The following is a 22,538-nucleotide window of genomic DNA, read 5'->3' on the forward strand; positions in this document are numbered from 1 at the left end:
CCACTAAATATTTACAACTCTCCTTTGACGCCCTGCAAGATGCACTTATTAGTCTAAAATTGGTGCTTAATGCCAGTAAAACTAAATTCATGTTGTTTTCCAAAGCCAAAAATATTGTTTATAGTGACTTGCATATATCGACTCTGAACAGTTCTGATATCGAGAGAGTTTCAGAATACAAATACCTTGGTATTTGGATTGATGAAGGACTTACATTTAAATATCATGTGGGCGTTCTCGCCAGTAAATTACGGAAAAAGATTGGCTTTTTGTATAGAAATAGAGCCAACTTCCCTATGATTAGTAGAAAGAGAGTTGTTGAAGCAGTGTTCCTATCTGTTTTGGATTACGGAGATGTGATTTATAGACATGCAGCGGCTTCCACTCTTAAGCCCTTAGACTCTGTTTATCATTCAGCCATTAGATTTATCACCGGTGATAGTTATGGTACTCACCATTGTATCCTATATAATAAGGTCGGGTGGGCCTCTCTGGCAGAGAGACGTAAGTTGCATTGCAATCTTTTTATCTATAAAGCCATAATTAGAGATTGTCCAAATTATATTAGTTCTTTATTGGAATGGACCACTGGACCCTGTCGTACACAATCCAGTTTTTGGCTTACACTTAGAGTGCCTAGAGTTTGTACTGAACTTGGTTGATCTGCTTTTGGCTTTTTTGCCCCTATATCATGGAATACCCTGCAGGAAACACTGAAACTAGACACTCTAGTGTCTATGGGTCGGTTTAGAACCTTAATGACCAATCAGGTCACCACAATATGTAATTGTTTTTAAATTATTACCTCTGCTTTAATTTTGAGCTATTTTATTCTTTTTAAAAGATTTTTTATTATTATTTTTTGTAATGTATTTTAAAATGTGCTCTCAATTATTCTGATTGTCTGATGTCTTTATATTTATGAACACACTGTGACACTTGTGTATCGCTGCTATCGGGACAAAACCTCATAACTCCAAAAACCCAACTTTTCAGCAGATGAAAAAAACTAACACAGATTTGAGGGTGAATAGAGTTAGGAGGTTTAGACAGATGATCGGTTTAATGCTTTCCCATTGTTTAAACTTTGTAAAACCCACACACACATATGGAGGATGATCTACGGAGTTGATTTATATAATAAAAAAAAAATTCAAAAAATGGAGTTATGAGGTTTTGTCCCGACAGCAGCGGTATGTAACATCTCGACGGCACTGTAAATGAGTTTAATTACTCAGTGTATTATCGAGTATAAATAGAGATTGAATGAATGAATGAATGAATGAATGAATGAATGAATGAATGAATGAATGAATGAATGAATGAATGAATGAATGAATGAATGATTAGGCAGGACAAACACATGAATACCTACTTTTTCAGATTCAAACCTCCTATTCATATCTACCTGTCATATACCCTATATAGACCGTTTCAACTTGATAACAAAAACAAGGTTGAATGGCCCTCTCTGGTTGAAAGGCGTAGCTATAATTGGTATTTGTTTATTTTAAAGCCCTTATTGGTATACTTTCCCCTTACATCACAACACTGTTGAAATGGAATCTTGGAGCCTATTCTACACGTTCAAATGGTTGGTTTGTTCCTACAGTAGGCTTCCTTGAGTTTGCTCTGAACTAGGAAAAACTGCTTTTTCATTTGATGCTTCCAACACCTGGAATGCCTGACTCTGAAGCTTCTTCCTTCTTTTGCTGCATTTAAAATGATCTCTGACCATTGTGTGTCAACTTGTAACTGTCTGTAGCTGATTTCTATTGTTTATTCTTATTTGTTGTGTGTATGAATTTGCTGATAAACTGTCTTTGTTTTGTAAGCTTGTAGTTGCTGTAAATGAAAAAGCAAAAACAAACATACATTCTAGAACGGACTACATTTGATTTACTGTCAGCTATTGTCTAACCAGTTCCCTAGCAACACAATTCCACTGACACTGTCAATAGAGATTTTTAAGTCACAGTATTATAATAAACTAAACAAAAAAATGTTTAAATTAAGTCACAGACGAAAATATGATATGACAGTTTAGCTTATTGCCATGCAGCCCTACTACGAGGCCCACCCCAGTATGGAGGTAGATTTCATCATGGGTTTGTATTTGTCTATGGAATAAAAACAGGCATGTCTTGCATCACCCAGGTCCAATGGGTGGTCAAGTTGGAGGTGAGGTTCAATGAGGTGGGCTTGTGTATATTGTTCAGAGCAGCGACTCAGCGACACCCAGTTATTCAGGCAGGAGCTGGCACAGAAGCTGGAGGAGATCATTGTGGAGATCGACATCCTCATCAACTTCAAGCGCCGCACGGAAAGAGCCCTGAAGGCCTGCGCTGAGCCTCTAAGGACTACCATACAATGCCTGGAGGAAAGGTGAGGAGGAGGAGGAGGAGGAGGAGGAGGAGAGAGAGAGAGAGAGAACCCTCATTGAAACTGCCATCACACACCAAAAAAAAGCAGTCACCATAGCACACAACCCCAGCCACCCCCTGAACCCATGCTTCACTCTACTCCCATCCGGCCGCAGATACAGATCTCTGATCTGTAAAAAGAAATTCAATAAAAAAATAAAAACCATGCTACAGTAACATCGCCGTGCCCTCTGCCATCACTGCCCAGTCACATGTTTAGTGTTGGTTTGAGTGATGAATGTTTCTTAAAGGTCCCATATTATGAAACACTTGTACACATACATTTGGGCCTACTAACACACAAACTGTGAAATAAGACAACCTAGTCACTAGTGAGATTATTTGATGTCACACCAAAAGCTGATTGCAATGCGTGGTCCTTGATTTGTGTGTGAAACATACAAAACAGCCTGCTCCTAAACGTTATCTTTTCTACCTAAAGTTTAACCTAAAATATGTTTCTGACAACAATTTAAGTGGGAAGTACAGTAGGATATGAAATTGCTGGATCTTGAGTCATATTTGATATGCAATGCTTAGTTTGACAGTTTGATTTAAAGGTAAAAAGATACCGTTTTGGGGACCTCAGAGAACTATATTAACTTGTTGAAAAGGAGTATAATATTGAACCTTTAATCTTCTTGTGCACAGGCTGTAGAAACACGTTTCCTCTAAGGAGGATAATAAATTATCTATCTATTAAGGGGAGGCCATGAGGGGTAATTTGGTATTATGTTTTTTTTCTCCACTGCACAAGTACTGTATGCCCTCTCTCTGCCTGGCAGAATGAATCGAGTGCTTGCTGATAGGATGCACGACGAGGTGGAGAGACAACTGCTGAAGGAGAGGGACATGATCGAAAGTGTTACTTCTCTGCTGCAACCCACACTGGAGCAGATCACTGAACAGATAGGGTATGGGAGGGGTTGGGTTGGGCAGTGGTGGAAGAAGTACAACATTTTTGCCATGTTTTCTATGCAAAAACCTTTTCTTCAAAGTAACTAGTAACAGATGGGTTCAGATAAATGTAGTGGAGTAAAAAGTACAATATTTCTGTAAAAGTATAAAGTTCCCTAACATTTTTATACTCACGTACAAGTACAAGTAGCTCGGAAAAGTACAGTACTTGAGTGAAAATATTTAGTTACTTTCCACCACTGGGGTTTGGTTTATATAGCAATATTATAGAGATTCATCAGCACTGTGCCCGTATTGGACCTACTGTGGGTGCAGTACAGTATCGGCACCTTTTGGTTTTTCCATTGGAAATACATACAAAATGTTTCAGCCACTGAAAAAAGTTTATTTATAGATGAGTAATTTTGCTACCATACCAGCTCACTTCCAACTTGCTGAATTGAGCCATGCACATGACTGTGAATGATGCAGTGGTAAAAAAACTAAAACTAATTATAGTTGCCCTACGTATAAGATGATGTGCTCTGTTGTCTTTAGCACGTCTTCAGTTTACAAACCTAGGTGAGTGTGTGCAACGTATCTATACTTGTCTCAGACTGATCCGATGGGCCAAGTACCGTCTAGAGAAGGACCTGAACGACAAGTTCCATGCCTTGAACATCGACGACTCCTGTGCTGAGATGGCCAACAGCGACTTCGACAACAATCTAAAGCCCAAAGACTCCAACATCACCCTGCTGAGGTACATAACGAGTGTGTTTATGCAATCAGAAAACTATATTATCAAGCGTTACTGACTCATCTATCACTTTACACTTTCTTTTACTTAAACAGTTTACTGTACATCCTACCACAAACGTTGTCGCCATCAGGGTCAAGACCGTTTGCCTTTCTACCTGCTCCACAGAACGTGTTGACTTAGAAGGGGGGGAACAAGGGGGAAGCATGGCTGTACATCTCATCAGAGCAATCAACAAACGCTCTGGAACAAATACAGGCTACAAGTCCAGCCCACTGAACTCTGGAAAAAAATTCAGTACAGCCACAAATTACAGTATGTTAGAATTATATGATTTTTTCATTTATTCATTCTTCTTTTGAAGGGGGTGGGGGTTGTTTTACGTGAGTCAGTACACCAGAAAACAACCAATATCAGCTTACGTTCTCTCTATTCAATGCACTGTATGAGGATGAACACGCGTGTCAGCGATAAAGGATTTAACCTGGGTGATTCTTGAGCCTGGACGCAGCCACCAAACGCAACTTGTTACAAAGGATCAGATTAAACCGAATATATATATTTATTTATTGATATATATTGCATAGTATTTGTATATCGTTTGATATCCCCTGTATATTCCTTGTACATATACACGGAATATCCCTTTAGCCCAGACCATAATAGTTCATTCTCCTATTGGACAGCGGTCCACCGGCGCCAGGGACCGGCCTCCGGAGTCAGGTTCAAAGTCACCGTCAAGACGTGTCTGGACATGCCCGGCCTTGCCCAGGGATACGCGACAGAAATGAGATTGGTACTAGTTTGTTCACCGTGCGTATAAATACGGCGCAGGTGAATATAGAAGCCCCTTACCTTCCTTAGTGTGTTACCAATAAGTTGAAGCCTCACCCACGATACAACGTGCGGTGAAGTATGGCCTGTTTGGCCCCAGAATAGAGCATTGAGACCGCGTGCGAATTAATAACTGAATTGTCAGAGTTTGGCGCTATACCGTCGAGTGCGACATATTTCTATTAAGTCAATAATAGTCTATTTGTGTATAGTGTATCGTGCGGTTAAAGTTCTACAGTGACCAGCATCTCCAACGCTTCCTCGTATTAGCTAGAGTTCTTATCCAGGCTGGGCCGACCACATGGCGCTTTCACCCGAGGAGAACTAGACGAGAACCGTATGGACATGTACACTGGATTAATCTACCCGACGACTACATAGCCCTTTGCGGCTGGAATATATTTGCTTTGGTCCTGTGATTTATGGAGCGGATAATCGCCGACGCCTGCACGTGTTGGATTTACCCTGCGAGGAGTCAAGTCGAGTCGGCGCCTCAGAGAGCCTGAGGTCGACTAGCTTTCTTCACTGTGGAGCTACAGTCTACAGTCTACGGAGAACAGCTGTATTCGTCTGTGGATCAAGAGGCTACTGCACCGGCTTCTGTACCTGAAGTCTCCTTAGTCATCGTTGACCAGACGTCCTACTACCGACAGATCTTCTACCCCCCCGCTGGCTTACAACCAGGGGGAACCCCTTCCAGTATCTCCCGCTATATTACTAGTGTACCATAGATATAATTCCCTAAGATTCAGGTTGTATAATTACCTCCTGCGTAACCAGAGAATGGACATTCATTATTGATTTGCCTACGCATATTCCTTTGCCTTACAAGTGCATTCAAAGAATAATGTAAAGTATCCTATGTACCTTTTGCTCCATTAAATACTTGATTATACCTTTGTTTGGAACCGATTTCATTGTGGGAAGTGTTCATCATATTCATATATCGTGTACTGTATGGCCAGTAATTAAAGTACATAAAGCGGTAGTGGTTTAATGATACCATACTTATCAATACAGTCAGGGAATTGTACCCCTCAGTTACAATTGGTCCTTCGAGCCGGATGGTAACTAGTGTAATATTAATATAGCGGTATTAATATTGACATGGCCTATGATGAACACTCCACAAAACGGTTCTCCTAAAGTAGATCGCCCGCAGCGTAGACGGCAGACACCTCAGTACTTAGAGGATTACGTTGCCAGTATACTACCTAGCCTTCTACAGACGGTAAACGCGGAAAAAGTAGATAGTAAAATTATGTCCGACCCTATCGCCCAGGCTACCCCGCCAATAGAGGCCCTAGTGGGTTCTAACGTAACTGACCAAGCTCACGGTAGGGACCAGGAGGGACCTGACACGACTTTACCCCCCGCCAAGACCGAAGAAGTAGTCCCCGGAGAGCTCCAGGATAAAGACAGCTCTCCAGGGATGGAACTTTACCCGCTACAAGAAGAGGAGAGCACCCCGGAGATGGATCTCCAGGACTCGCCACAGGAGAACAGATCTCCAACGAGTACTGCCAGGAGCGGATCACCTCAACCAGCGTCTTCCCCCAGCGGGGCGGACAAGATGCTGGCACAGGCATTCCTCGCCAGCCTAGCAGCCTCTACAGAGCGCAATCGACTCCAAGCACAGATGCTTAGCGAGCGCGAACATTCTTCCATGGAAAGAGAACGCCTTCAAGCGCAGCAACGGAGCGACGAAGATCGTATACGTCTAGAGATTAGACGCCTTCAGACGGAAGAGAATATGGTAAGAGACCGGGCCGAAGCAGAGCGCGCCGCCGCCGAAGCAGAGCGCGCCGCCGCCGAAGCCCAGCGCGCCGCTGCCGGTGCCCAAAGAGAAGCAGAGCGCGACATCGCTCTCACCAAGCGCGAAGCCGAGCGCGACCGATTACAAGCGCAGATAATGGAGCAGCTGATCGCCAGGGCGACACCCCCTCCCTCCGCACGGGGTTCCAGGGCCTCGTCAAGACACGGGTCAAGGGCACCCTCCCCTACCCGATCAAGCGACCCTGAGCCCGACCACCAGAGAGAGCCTATACCCCCCTCCGAACTCCTTCCCCGACCGGTCCACGCGACACCGCGGAGAGGCTAAATAGACGACTACAGGATCTAGAGGACCTGCCAGAGCAAGAAGAAGAGGGAGAGGAGGAGAGTCAAGCCCGACAGCAGCACATAACTCCACAGGACCAGGAGGTCCAGTACAGCCCAGGCTCTACCCCCGCGGCTCTGCACTACAGACCCCCGACTCAATTCACGGGTGAGCTTGACGCACGACCAGCCCTGAGGAATAGCACCTGGATACGCGGGCCATGGTACCCAGCAGGTACCAGCCCACCAAGAGGCGTAAGAGGAGACTCGCCTAGGAGGCCTCTCTTCCAACGCTCACCGATGTGCCAGCCATCCATGGCATCATACATTGGCACACCGACGTTTCCGGACTTCACCCACGAGAACAGAGCACAGTACACCGAGCTACGAATGTGCTTAGAGACAATGATGTCCGATGTAGCTGACGAACCGTACAAGTATGCTATCCTACTGAAGCACCTCAAGGTGCCCCGAGCGCACAATATAGCGCTGGCCTATGCCACCTCTACTACCCCATACACAGCGGCTCTAGCAGCACTCGACCAAAGATATGGACGCATATGGGATTACGTAATACAAGAGATAAGGCATATTGACCGCCTACCCCCAGCCACAGACAATCGCTCACTAGATGACCTGTCTATCAAGGTACAATCCCTGGTAGGGATGCTGGGGGCGCAAAGAGAAAAGGGTATGCACGAACTGTACGCAAACTCTAATGTCGAGAGGATTTTAGAGAAGCTTCCGCCCGCCCGACAACAGCGCTTCAGGCGGCAAAGAGACCACCGTGATCCTAACGGTCCCGAGCCATCCCTCCTAGACCTAGCCGACTTCCTGGCGAGAGAAGTCAACAGCCTACGGTTGGATACGTTCATGCGGAGCACCCCAAGCTCCAGAGAGGGACCTAGGAGAGCAAACGATGGCCGAAGATTGGTGACCGTCATGCACCAATCAGAATCAGTACCGAGCAGCAAGAACCACAGTACCCCCTTGATGAAAGAGAAGTGGAAGATGGTGTGCCCGTACTGCGAAAAGGAACACTGGTTGTCACAATGTGACACGTTCAAGAAGATGACCGCCGACGAGGTGGGTCAATGGATAAAGTCCAACCGACGCTGTTACCGATGTGCGCGCAGTCACATGGCAGCCGACTGCCGCTTAAAGAAGAGGTGTAGTCGGTGTGACGGAGCCCACCTAGATGTCCTACACGACAGTAACAGAAGAAAGCCTGCACCCTCAAGCAGCACAAAGGCAAGTGTTATGTACATTGACCCCGCCAGCAGCGGGGGCGCCCGAGTGCTCTTAAAGGTGGTCCGCGTAACACTGAGTTACCAAGACAAGGTCATGGACACTTACGCCGTCCTTGACGACGGGTCAGAGAAGACCCTTCTCCTCGCATCCGCTGCGGCCCAGCTGGGGCTGCGGGGGAGCGAAAACCAGATGACGATTCGGACAATAAGAAGAGATCTAAAGACGATAAAGGGCGAGAATGTCTCCTTCACTATCGCAGCAAGCGGGCAGCCAGAGAGACGGTATAGGATTACTAATGCTTTCACCAGCCAAGAAATAGGCCTGTCGCAGTACACCTACCCCATCGCCAAGCTGATGGATAAATATGTGCACCTGCGTCAACTACCTATCCCGCTCATAGACGGTGCCACCCCGACCCTGCTGATAGGCTCCGACCACGCAGACCTCATAGTCCCGATAGACCGGGTCCACACAGGGCCCAAAGGCTGTCCTGCAGCAGTCGAGACCCGCCTAGGATGGACATTACAAGGCCCCCTCGCTAAGTCTCTTAACCGAACAGCAGCCACTAGCTGCCTCCACTCCAGAGTGACAGAAGAAGACACCACCCTCCTACAGCATGTCGAGAGGCTATGGACACTAGAGACAATGCCCTTTAAGAATGAAAGGAAAGACATTCGTTCCAAGGAAGACATTTACGCCATAGCACTCCTCGAGCAAGGGACAAAGAGAGTCAAAGTCAACGGAGTGATGAGATACGCAACTCCACTCTTGAGGCGAGAGGGTATGCCTACCTTCCACGCCCCAAAAGAAGCGACGGAGCGGTATCTATTGAACACAGAGCGGCGCCTAGCCAGAGACCCCGCTCAAGAGACTGTGTACCGCGCTGAGATTAACAAGCTAATCACAGCGGGACACATAAAGAAAATTGACATTAAAGAGGCCGATCAGACGACCGAATCATGGTACGTGCCGCACCACAAAGTCCACCACAACGGCAAGGATCGTATTGTGTTCAACTGCAGCTACCAGATCGGATCACAAAATCTGAATAAAGAGCTCTTGCCCGGCCCAACACTCGGCCCCTCCCTACTAGGCGTGTTACTACGTTAACGCCAGGACAAGGTGGCCATCAGCGGTGACATCAAAGGGATGTTCCTGCAGGTGAGACTAGTGGAGGAGGACAAGCCCCTGCTGCGGTTCCTATGGAGAGAGAGGATCGGGGATGAGCAACCAGCCATCTATCAATGGGAAGTCCTCCCTTTCGGAACCACATGCAGCCCATGCTGTGCTACGTTTGCACTGCAAAAACACGTCGCAGAGGACCCAGCAGCTGATGAAGAGGTCCGAAAAAGTGTAGAAAGTTTCTACGTGGACAACTGTCTGCAAAGCGTCTCGACGCCAGAAGAAGCAGAGGCCCTTCTACTCAAGCTCCGCGCCTCCCTGATCAAAGGCGGCTTTGATCTCAGGCAGTGGGCCAGCAGCGACCCGCAAGTATTGCGCAGCCTCTCCCCCGAGGACAAGGCAGCAAGCAGCGAGACCTGGATGGCGACCATCCCAGGAGAAGCCCAAGAAATGACATTAGGACTAGTCTGGCGCTTCAAAACAGACTCGCTCCATTATAAACACACACCCCTGACCAAGGAGCAGGGAAGGTCGACTGCACTACCGACCACCAGACGGAGTGTATACAGAACACTCGCCAGACAATATGACCCGTTGGGATGTATTCTACCTTACACCACCAGGGCAAAGATGATTGTAAGAGCGTTATGGGACAAGGACCAGGGCTGGGACGACCCCATACCCGAACACCTTGCATCCACATGGAGAGAGTGGGAGACGAAACTCAGCTCACTCCCAGGTGTTAACATACGCCGCAGCTACTTCCCACCCACAGTGAGGCCGGAGACGTGCCAGATGGACCTGCACGTCTTCAGCGACGCCTCCGAAGTAGCCTACGGTTCGGTGGCCTACTTGCGTGCCCGAGAGGAGGGAGGAGAAATACATACTGCTTTCATCCTGGCCCGCTCAAGAATAGCCCCACGAAAGCAACAATCTATCCCGCGTCTAGAGCTCTGCGCAGCCCTAGCAGGAGCGCAACTCGCCACGTTAATCCAACGTGAACTCACCATTCCGGTGCAAAGAACAATCTTGTGGTCAGACTCCACGACAGTACTCACATGGATCCGGTCTTATTCGTGCAGATACAAGGTCTTCGTGGGAGTCAGAGTCACAGAGATTCAAGATTTAACAGAAGTAGCAAGCTGGAGGTATGTGGACACAAAACACAACCCAGCTGACGTCATCACCCGGGGAATGTCCCTGGATGACCTCACCCGTCACAACCTATACAGTGACGGGCCAGAGTTCCTCAAGCTCCCGGAAGAAGAGTGGCCTACACCCACCCCACGGGAAGCGAGTAAAGAGGAGGCAGAAAACAAGAAATCTATGTTCTGTGGATTGAACACACTCGTCTCCACAGACCCCGACATAGACGATTGCCTCACCCTAGAGAGTGCGCAGCTAAAGACATTCCTGTGGCACCACCCAGAGGTTCAGCTCACTACTGACATTACTGCAGCTGACTACGAAGAAGCAGAACTTCTTCTACTACAACGAGCCCAGAGAGACTCGTTCCCCGATGAGCTAGACTGTCTACAGGGAGCAAAGCCCGTCCCATCAGACAGCAGACTGCTCCACCTAGCCCCCGAGAGCGACGCCCATGGTCTCATCAGAGTGGGTGGTCGTCTGCGGAGAGCTCCAGACTTACCGGATGACGTCAAGTACCCGATAGTCTTAAACAGCCGACACAAGGTCACAGAGCTGATCATAAAGAAATACGACGAGGATGTGCATCACGCCGGGGCAGAGAGAGTCTTCGCGGAGATCAGACGTCGTTATTGGATACTGCAAGGGAGAGAAGCAGTGCGGCGCTTCCAGCGAACCTGTCTAGACTGTCGTAAGTGGCGAGCGCAGCCCAGTATACCCCGGATGGCTGACCTACCTCCCTGTCGCCTCCGACTCGGCGACAAGCCTTTTCACTCCACCGGTATGGACTGTTTCGGCCCGCTGTATATAAAGAAAGGAAGAGGAACCGAGAAGCGGTGGGGTATTGTATTCAAATGCATGACCACCCGAGCGATGCATATAGAACTCCTTCCAACCATGAGCACAGACTCATTCCTTATGGCCTTCCGAAGATTCACATCGCGGAAAGGTAAACCGTCTATATTATTGTCTGATCACGGGACAAACTTCAAAGGCGGAGAAAGAGAGCTGAGAGAGAGCTTCCAAGCTATGGGCCCAGAACTTAAGACCCACCTCGCTCCATACCAGATTGACTTCCAGTTTAATCCCCCGAACGCACCTCACTTCGGTGGAACTTGGGAACGAGAAGTACGTTCAATAAAGACAGCCCTGTACGCCGTGCTTGGGGCCCAGACCGTGGCGGAAGAAGTCCTAATGACAGTCCTCACGGAGATCGAGGGAGTATTGAACTCAAAGCCCCTCGGTTACGTCTCAAGTGATGTAGCAGATGTCGACCCAGTCACCCCCAACACACTCTTGATGGGGCGGCTGGACCCCGCGCTACCACAGACAATGTACAGGCCTGAAGAAGCGAACGGCCGAAGAATGTGGAGGTACAGTCAAGTACTGGCTGACAAGTTTTGGAACAGCTTCCTACTCCACTACCTACCGTCTCTACAGACCCGCCAGAAATGGGTGAAAGAGAGAGACAATTTGACAGAAGGAACAGTCGTCATGATTATCGACCAGTCACTACCCCGAGCTATGTGGCCGGCTGGCCGCGTAAGCAAAGTGATCACCGGTGCCGACGGAAAGGTCAGAGCAGCCGAAGTGCTCGTCCAAGGGCGGATCTACACCCGACCCGTGGCGAGGCTAATAGAACTGCCAAGGCTCCCCGATACCATCGATGACGACCATGACCCCATGACTTTGTGAACTGACAGACCCCTCACAACAGACATTGAGTAGTGGACAGTGCGGTTAATCTGTATCTGCTTAGCTAATTAGGTGGGACTAATTAGGGGGTGGCTGTTACAAAGGATCAGATTAAACCGAATATATATATTTATTTATTGATATATATTGCATAGTATTTGTATATCGTTTGATATCCCCTGTATATTCCTTGTACATATACACGGAATATCCCTTTAGCCCAGACCATAATAGTTCATTCTCCTATTGGACAGCGGTCCACCGGCGCCAGGGACCGGCCTCCGGAGTCAGGTTCAAAGTCACCGTCAAGACGTGTCTGGACATGCCCGGCCTTGCCCAGGGATACGCGACAGAAATGAGATCGGTACTAGTTTGTTCACCGTGCGTATAAATACGGCGCAGGTGAATATAGAAGCCCCTTACCTTCCTTAGTGTGTTACCAATAAGTTGAAGCCTCACCCACGATACAACGTGCGGTGAAGTATGGCCTGTTTGGCCCCAGAATAGAGCATTGAGACCGCGTGCGAATTAATAACTGAATTGTCAGAGTTTGGCGCTATACCGTCGAGTGCGACATATTTCTATTAAGTCAATAATAGTCTATTTGTGTATAGTGTATCGTGCGGTTAAAGTTCTACAGTGACCAGCATCTCCAACGCTTCCTTGTATTAGCTAGAGTTCTTATCCAGGCTGGGCCAACCACATGGCGCTTTCACCCGAGGAGACCTAGACGAGAACCGTATGGACATGTACACTGGATTAATCTACCCGACGACTACATAGCCCTTTGCGGCTGGAATATATTTGCTTTGGTCCTGTGATTTATGGAGCGGATAATCGCCGACGCCTGCACGTGTTGGATTTACCCCGCGAGGAGTCAAGTCGAGTCGGCGCCTCAGAGAGCCTGAGGTCGACTAGCTTTCTTCACTGTGGAGCTACAGTCTACGGAGAACAGCTGTATTCGTCTGTGGATCAAGAGGCTACTGCACCGGCTTCTGTACCTGAAGTCTCCTTAGTCATCGTTGACCAGACGTCCTACTACCGACAGATCTTCTACCCCCCCGCTGGCTTACAACCAGGGGGAACCCCTTCCAGTATCTCCCGCTATATTACTAGTGTACCATAGATATAATTCCCTAAGATTCAGGTTGTATAATTACCTCCTGCATAACCAGAGAATGGACATTCATTATTGATTTGCCTACGCATATTCCTTTGCCTTACAAGTGCATTCAAAGAATAATGTAAAGTATCCTATGTACCTTTTGCTCCATTAAATACTTGATTATACCTTTGTTTGGAACCGATTTCATTGTGGGAAGTGTTCATCATATTCATATATCGTGTACTGTATGGCCAGTAATTAAAGTACATAAAGCGGTAGTGGTTTAATGATACCATACTTATCAATACAGTCAGGGAATTGTACCCCTCAGTTACACAACTCAAAGTGGATACAATGCTGGCAGTGGAGCACCTTTTAGGGCTTTCAAAGGAAGCATTTCTTCCATGGCTGTAAAGGAGCAGGGCCATTATGGACTGTATATTGGACTTTAAATAGAGGCTTTGTTCCCTTATGTCCAGAAGGGGTCAGCCGTGTACTGCTTTTAATTATTTCCTCCACCATCTTTAGGGCATGGGAGTAGGCTACCCTTTCTCTGTTTCTTTTCTATTTATTTACCTCTATCACGCTCGCGCCTACAAGGCTTTCTTTACCTCTATCACACTTGCACCTACAAGTCTTTCTTTACCTCTATCACACTTGCACCTACAAGGCTTTCTTTACCTCTATCACACTTGCACCTACAAGTCTTTCTTTACCTCTATCACACTCGCACCTACAAGTCTTTCTTTACCTCTATCTAGGGTGACCAGATGCAAAAAGTCCAAAAGCAGGACAACAGTAAGATTTTGGTGGGACAAAGTGGGACAGATAGATAATGTAATTTTTTTTTATTAGAATAACTGGTGTTCACCGAATAGATAAAGGTTAAATCAAAATAAATACAAATTAAATACAGAATTATATCTCTCCACATTCATCTTGGCACTGGCAGCCGGCTTGTTACCACCTAACATCTGTTTTAAATATTCAAACTTTTAGACCAATGTTTTTTTTTTGCTTCGAAAAGAGGGACATCCTCTCAATATGTGGGACATTCGGTCAAATGGTGGGACAGTACAACCAAAAGGGGGACACCTGGTCACCCTACCTCTATCACACTTGCACCTACAAGGCTTCCTTTACCTCTATCACACTTGCACCTACATGGCTTTCTTTACCTCTATCACACTTGCACCTACAATGCTTTCTTCAGGGCCGCCTGGGAGAAATGCGAGGCCCTGTGCGAGATTTAAACGCGAGCCCCCCCCCCCCCCCCCCCTAAAAGGTAAAAAAAAAATATATATATATATATATAATTTTTTTTTTTTTTTTTTTTTTAATACAGTCAACATATTCTTAAATAATAGCGCTGCCCGAGGCTGGGCATGATACAGTCAACATATAGCAAGAGAGAGAGCGAGAGAGAGCTCCCGTTCTACAGTCAATATACAGTGTTATCGCTGCACAGATCCGGTAATGCCCCTGACCCTCCAAATCCAAAGAGAAGAGGGTCTATACCAGAGAAAACAAAGTAGCAAGGAGCCAATGGCCGACATCAGCTAAATAGAGTAGCCAGGTACTGACACCAGGCCACACACAGCTTTGGCCAACGCTACCCAAGCTACACAAACGACCAAGACAATTCACACACAGCACATGTCGTATCTCCAAATGTTGTGAAGTAACATATGTTTTGCCTGGAAAAAAACATCGTTATTAACAAAACATTCGGGAGGGGAAGGAAGGAAGAGTGGGGTAATGTCCAATGGACATCTTACCTGCACCAAGGAACGCAGGGCGAAAGGCCACAACACAGGTCTCCACGTTGACGAAAGGCCTCTCGCTGGCGGGACAAAAAGAAGCTATGGCCGGAGCCTTGTCATGGTGCAGGCCCGACTACATCTTCTGTCAAAGATGATGTCGTAGTCAGAGTGCCAGGGCCTGCTATTCTCACGGCTAATGTCAATGGTCGTAGCACAAGCTAACAGCTAACTCTAGGCTAACTGATAGCATCAAGCTAACGTTCCCAGCCGAGCGAAAATGAGCAGCTAACGTCGTAGCTAAACAGCTAACTGGCTAACAGTTAGCTCAACCCGGCTATCGCTAACCACTAGCTAACGCAGAAGCAAGCTATGCGGCTACCACTGAAAAACTGTACAACGTGAGAAAAGCAATACAGGCCAACACTTCAGACAGCCGCTGTGTTTTCCTCTTCTCATCCGAAGAGGGAAGGGAAAAAGAAGGCAATACACGTCCCACTACAGAGTGGTGTTTACCATAGCGGTGCCGGCAACAAGTCCCGACTATAGCCGACTTGAGCATGGAGATATTCTCATAATGAAACACCAAGCTCACCTCCCTCGCACCAGGTGCTGACACCAGGCCACACACCGTTAGCTACTACAACAGCTAGCCGGCCCGTTTGGCTCCCGAGAGAGAGAGAGAGATATATCCACGGCGGGAATAGAATAGAGTGCATTAAAAACTCACCAAACGTCCAAGAGGATGGAGACAACCGCGTGGAGTTGACGAAGTTCATCTGCCGAATGACCGTCCTCTTCATCTTGGCATAACAATGCTGCACGCGCTCTCTCTAGGTTAGCTAACGCTAGTTAGCCTTTAGCTAAGCTAGCTACTAGCCGACATCATCAGGGCTATCCCGACTGAACCACACGTTAGCACTCAATATTATAATGTAGCTAAAGCTAACTAGCTGTCCCTGCCTTTAGCCGGGATGGCTAGCCTGACTGAACTGTCTAACATGCAACAACTTTCATCTTCAGTCCATCTGCCGAATGACCGTCCTCTTCGTTTTGGCTGGCATAACTAAGCATAACCTCCAAAGCTGCACGCGCGAAATAGTCAAACGCAGCTGACGCACGCCAGCGTACACATAATGTAACCCCTCCCTTCTTGAAACCAATAGTATGTCTGCTGCAGAGCCCCAGAGCTCCAATAGAGAATAGTGCAGAGCCGCAGAGCCAGGAACATTCTACAAACGTGTCTAATGTGAAATATATAAGCATATAAGCAAAACTAGATTTTAGGTCTGTGATGAAAAAGGGCCTCGCGGGAAGGGGGGCCTCGCAATTTTTTTTAAAAAAAAATTATAAAAAAAACGATAAATAACCCCCTGAGGCGGCCCTGGCTTTCTTTACCTCTATCACACTTGCACCTACAAGTCTTTCTTTACCTCTATCACACTTGCACCTACAAGGCTTTCTTTACCTCTATCACTCTTGCACCTACAAGGCTTTCTTTACCTCTATCACACTTGCACCTACAAGGCTTTCTTTACCTCTATCACACTTGCACCTACAAGGCTTTCTTTACCTCTATCACACTCACACCTACATGTCTTTCTTTACCTCTATCACACTTGCACCTACAAGGCTTTATTTACCTCTATCACACTCACACCTACATGTCTTTCTTTACCTCTATCACACTTGCACGTACAAGGCTTTCTTTACCTCTATCACACTTGCACCTACACGTCTTTCTTTACCTCTATCACACTTGCACCTACAAGTCTTTCCTTCCATTAGTTTTGCAGTTTATTTGTTTATTTGTTTATTGTTATTCGCACTTACAAGCATACATTCTGGGATAAAATAAGTAAATAGAAGAACAGTTAAAATGTGCAGGAAAGGTAAAAAAAAAACCAAGGGCTTATAAGCGACCTCCCCTCTTAAACCTATATAGGATAACTACACAAAAACAAAACAAACATGCCCCCCCCCCCACATTATGCACAAACACATGTGCATATCCCTCTCACATACACACAGATACATACAATACAGCATTATATAACTATTATAATGTTGGGGGAAAAAATTTAAAAGACTTTACACAAATACACATGGATACTAGACTACAGGATCTGTAGTTATTTTTTAAGCTTACTTTTAAATATATTTAAAGTGGAACATGTTTCTATTAGATTTTGTATATCATTCCACATCACTGCACCTTGATAAACAAATGAGAATTTGGCAACAGAGGTCCTACAGAAAGGAATGCGTTTTGCAGTTGAGTTCTTCAACTTCTTAATCACTTTCTTACTCTTTCTCTTATGGCTACACTCTTTCTCTCCCAGATATACATGTCATTCCTAATGCCTCCCCACCTCTACCCCCCCCCCCCCAGCATGGCGGTGAGCACGGAGGAATGGGAGAGCTTCACAGACATCAACGTATCCAAAGCAGAGCGGGAGAAAACCAACTCCCTATCCCTGCAGGCCCTGGTGGAGGCTCTCTTGTTACAGACGGCGGCAGACATGCAGAGGCAACTCCAGGCCACAGCCTCAGCCTTCCGATCGAGGATCCAGGAGACAAAGACTGCCAAGAGACAGATGGAAGACCATCTGGCCAAGGTAGATTTTGAGCTAACCTAGGAAACCCAATAGTTGTTAAGAGCTAGTTTTATTAGATTACATGTTTTTTTGTGTTTCCTTTTAACTTTTATTTTCCCAAGGTAGGTTCGCTGAGCACAAATGATTTTTCAGCTACGCCCCTGCTTCACATTCACAGTTCGATTCACACCTGGAAGCTGCCCAGTACAACAACAGTCTGACACTGTTGGCCACTGAGCAACTCCACTGGAGCAGTTGGGGGTTAAGTGACTTTCTGAAGGGCAGTTCAGCGGTTGGTATTGAGGGATGGGAGAGTTATTCATTCACTTCCCCGACCAGATCTTTCCTGCTGGTCTGGGGGATCAAACCGGTGACCTTTCGGTCACAAACCTGCTTCTCTAATAGAACAGGTCAGCTCAAGTGTTGAGTGACTTTACATAATCACTTCAGTGACCAACATAGGTCAACCTTTTCCACAGAAGTCTGGTACCGTGGCCCTACAGTATGTGTTAGTCATCAGACATCTGTCTGCAGTGTTGCTTGATGTGACACCTTCATCCCCTTGACCAGATTCTCTCTGAGTTTGGCAGCCAGGAGAGGAACATGCAGGCTCTCCAGGTGGCCATAGCTGAGAAGGAGATCCCTCTGAAGGTGAGCCAGGCCCGCATGTCTGCACGGAGCCAGAGACCTGCCACTGAGCGGTGCCACGACCAAGCACAGGCCTGCCTGCTGTCCGAGGTCCAGCAGCTCAGCACTCACATCAGCAAGTAAGGACAGGGTGTACTAAAGGGATCAATAATCAACTAGGCTGCAGTAAAAAACTTAAAACCAGATTTTCAAACATAAACATAAAGACAGAAAACACGCTCATCACAGACAAGCTGGATGTGGCCAATTACTTAAACATTTTCTCCACAAACATAGCCACAACATTGGTAAATAAACTACCCTCCCACTCAGGACATTTTGGGGTAGAACACATCCTACCCTACTACTATAACCTAGGGATCCCCAAAGACGATTTCAAACTCGAAATGGTAACAACAGCTGAGGTACACAAAAAACTGAGCGCCCTCCAACCTAACAAGGCCACTGGCCATGACAATATCCCCTCCAAATTCCTCAGAGACTCAGCAGCCGCCATCACCCCAGTCATCACACACATAATAAACCTCTCCATAAAACAGGGACACGTACCCAAAGACTTCAAATTTGTGAGGGTAACCCCCCTGCACAAAAAGGGCAGCAAATTGGACGCAGGCAACTACCGCCCTGTTTCTATTCTGACCTCCATCTCGAAAGTCATGGAAAAATTTTTATACGAACAGGTCGAAAAGTACCTTGCGGAAATCTAATTTACAAATTCCAATCCGGCTTCAGAACATCCCACTCCACTGACACATGCCTTCTATATTTGAACGACCACATCAAACGAGGTGGACGCAGGCAAATACTGTGGCATGGTCATGCTGGACCTCCAAAAGGCCTTCAACACTGTCAATCACTCCATTCTGATTGACAAGCTAAAAGCAATTGGCTTTGATAGCACATCAGTGAGCTGGATGCAATCCTACCTGGAGGGAAGAGAACAGATGGTGGAGGTAAACGGTACACTACCCCCCCCCCCTCCCAGTGAACTGCTGTGTTCCACAAGGAAGCATTTTAGGACCGTTACTGTTCCTAATTTATGCAAATGGCATGTCATCAGCCTGTGACTGCAACCTGTTCCTGTTCGCGGACGACTCAGCACTGCTGGTCTTGGACATGGACAAGTTGCAGGTTGAAAAAACATTCAGCTCTGAACTCGGCAGAATCTGCACCTGGCTCGCTGATAACAAACTATCATTACACCTGGGCAAAACAGAGTCCATTCTCTTCGGATCAAATAACAGACTCAGCAAGACCAACGGCTTCTCTGTTACAGTGGGTGACAATATTGTCACAAGGAAAGATCAAATTACATACCTGGGTTCCATCCTAGAGGCAAATCTTTCCTGTGACAAAATGGCAACCAATGTAATAAAAAAAGTCAACCAACGAACAAGATTCTTGTACCGGATCTCCTCCCTGGTAAACAATAATAACCTGAAGACTCTAACAGGAGCACTCATTCAAGGGTACTACGACTATGCCTGCACCTCATGGTACCAAAGCACCTCAAAGGCACTAAAAACAAGATTACAAACATCACAAAACAAACTGGTCAGACTACTGCTTAACCTCACTCCTAAAACACACCTCACCCCTGCCCACTTTGACAACCTAGGATGGCTTAGAGTAGAAGACAGAGTACAGCAACTTGCAATGGGCCTGGTCTACAAGATACACTACACCACTAAGGTACCCATGTACATGTCAAAATACTTCCCAAAGGTCAGTGACTACCACGATCACAACACCAGATGGAGCTCCACAAATCATGTTAAACCCAGATTCGGCTCAAACAAGGGACTAAACACGTTTCGCAGTTATGCCACATCAATGTGGAACGCCCTACCCACAGCTGTAAAGGAATGTGAATCACTACCCACCTTCAAAACCGTTCTTAAAGAGCACCTACGGGAGGCTGCAATTCAAAACTGGCCCTTGTAAATGTCTAAACCCAAACCCCTCCAATGTAGTTTCTTCCCCCTCAAATGTATATACTCTCAAATAATGTATATACTCTCTTCTTAGAAACTCTGTCTATTAATCAGATTTTCCAACGCCAGGGTCTATATGACAGGCATTGTACTCTTAAACAGTACTGTATATTTGTAGATCTGGTATGTCATACATGTTTGGATGTAACAGTACTGTCTATGTATACATCATGTATGTAATATGTTAGGATTAATTGAAAATGGGGGACCCTGATGTAAACAAGATGAAAGTCTTTCTCTGGTCTGCATCCCCTTAACAATTGTGTGTATTGAGCCGTACTCTATTGTACCTATTCTGCAATCTGTTAATACGATTTTCAATCAATCAATCCATTTCAACAGGACATTTGGAGGTTTGTTGAAAGAGTGACTTCTCTACCTCTCCTCGCAGGTATATAATATTTTCTCTCTCCCTCCCTCCCATCCTATCTAGAATGCGTGAAGCGATGGCCCAGTCAGAGATGAAGCAGAAGGGTCTGATTAGCTGTCAGCTGACTCTGCAGGAGAATATCAAGATCAAGTCAAACTCACTCTACATCGACGAGGTCATCTGCACCCAGCTCCGACAGCCCATTGTCATACACAACTTCTGATTGGTCAGAAGACTAGTGCGCAATAAAAAATAAATACATTTGTTAGTCTCACATGTTCCCATCTGAGTTTAATTGAGTGAAACCAATAGTAGGGTGATGTCTTTATTGTGACATTTTAGTATGATCTTCCACTTGCTATATCCCTTTTTATTAATCTGGTCAGTTTTTATGCTACTATTGTGGTTAGGAAACTGCTATCTGTCTGATAGTGATGCTAGTTTATAAATATGTTAGCCACTGGAAAACACAAAAAAACATCCGCCTGATCATCTATCACTGATCATAAGCTATTCTGGTAACATTTTACAAGTAGCTATGATTGCTATGAGATATTAACATTGGCTAACTGTGCTAGCAGGTGATACATACATTCTCACTGTTGCTGTGGATGTTTATGAACCAATAAAATGAACATAATTGTAGCAAACTAGTTTTCTTACTTGTTTGTGGGCTAGGGAATATTTCAAAGGAAGTAGATTGGATATCTTAAATGGCTTGATTGAAAAATGGCATCCCCGGCCGCGTCCTAAAAGTCTGTGCCGACCAACTGGCCCCGGTATTCACTGACATCTTCAACCTGTCCTTGGAACAGGCTGTCATCCCCACCTGTCTGAAGAAGTCCACCATCATCCCTGTACCCAAAAAATCTACGCCCGCTTGCCTCAACGACTACCGCCCTGTAGCCCTCACCTCCATAGCCATGAAGTGCTTTGAGAAGCTAGTGAAGGGCTACATCTGTTCCTCCCTCCCCATCAACCTGGACCCTCTGCAATTTGCATATCGCCCCAACAGGTCCACGGAGGACGCCATAGCCCATGTGCTGCACACAGCAGCATCACACCTGGACAAGAGGCAGGGGAACTATGTGAGAATGCTGTTCATCGACTACAGCTCAGCATTCAATACCATAGTCCCCTCCAAACTCATAGCCAAGCTCAGGGACCTGGGCTTGAACTATGACCTCTGCCAGTGTGTCTTGGACTTCCTGACGGGCAGACCCCAGGTGGTAAGAGCCGGCAACTGCACCTCCTCATCCATCACGCTCAACATAGGGGCCCCCCAGGGCTGTGTTCTGAGCCCCCTCCTCTACTCCCTGTACACACATGACTGCGTAGCACAGCGGAACAACAACACCATCATCAAATTTGCTGATGACACAGTAGTGGTGGGCCTGATCTCTGCCAACGACGAAAGGGCCTACCTGGAAGAGGTAGAGAACCTGTCACAGTGGTGTCAGGAGAACTGCCTCTCCCTGAACGTCAGCAAAACAAAAGAGATGATTGTGGACTTCAGGAGGTCGGGGGTCAAGGACTACAGCCCCCTCAGCATCGCCGGGGCACCGGTTGAGAGAGTGAACAGTTTCAAGTACCTCGGAGCCCACATATCCGAGGACTTGACATGGACCACACACATTGACAGTGTTGTGAAGAAGGCACGACAACGCCTCTACTTCCTCAGGCGCCTAAGGAAGTTCCAAGTCAGTCAGAAGATCCTTAGGAACTTCTACTCATGTACAATAGAGAGCATCCTGACCGGAAACATCACCTCCTGGTTTGGGAATAGCACTGCACAAGACCGTAGCAGACTACAAAGAGTGACACGTTCAGCCGAACGCA

General features: G+C 46.6%; 1 protein-coding gene across 1 annotated transcript; it reads left to right on the plus strand.

The window, feature by feature from the left end:
* Nucleotides 1-2,056: 2,056 nt before the first annotated feature.
* Nucleotides 2,057-20,922, plus strand: LOC311223914 (tektin-1-like; the record flags this gene model as incomplete). Its single annotated transcript, XM_084308682.1, has 7 exons — nucleotides 2,057-2,108; nucleotides 2,220-2,385; nucleotides 3,209-3,337; nucleotides 3,937-4,083; nucleotides 17,483-17,708; nucleotides 18,258-18,454; nucleotides 20,763-20,922. 7 exons carry the CDS (start codon nucleotides 2,057-2,059, stop codon nucleotides 20,920-20,922), a joined length of 1,077 nt encoding a protein of 358 aa, XP_084164808.1.
* Between the last annotated feature and the right edge of the window lie 1,616 nt (nucleotides 20,923-22,538).

The sequence above is a fragment of the Notolepis coatsorum genome (assembly GCF_963971535.1).
Source record: "Notolepis coatsorum genome assembly, chromosome: 1".
Lineage (NCBI taxonomy): Eukaryota > Metazoa > Chordata > Actinopteri > Aulopiformes > Paralepididae > Notolepis > Notolepis coatsorum.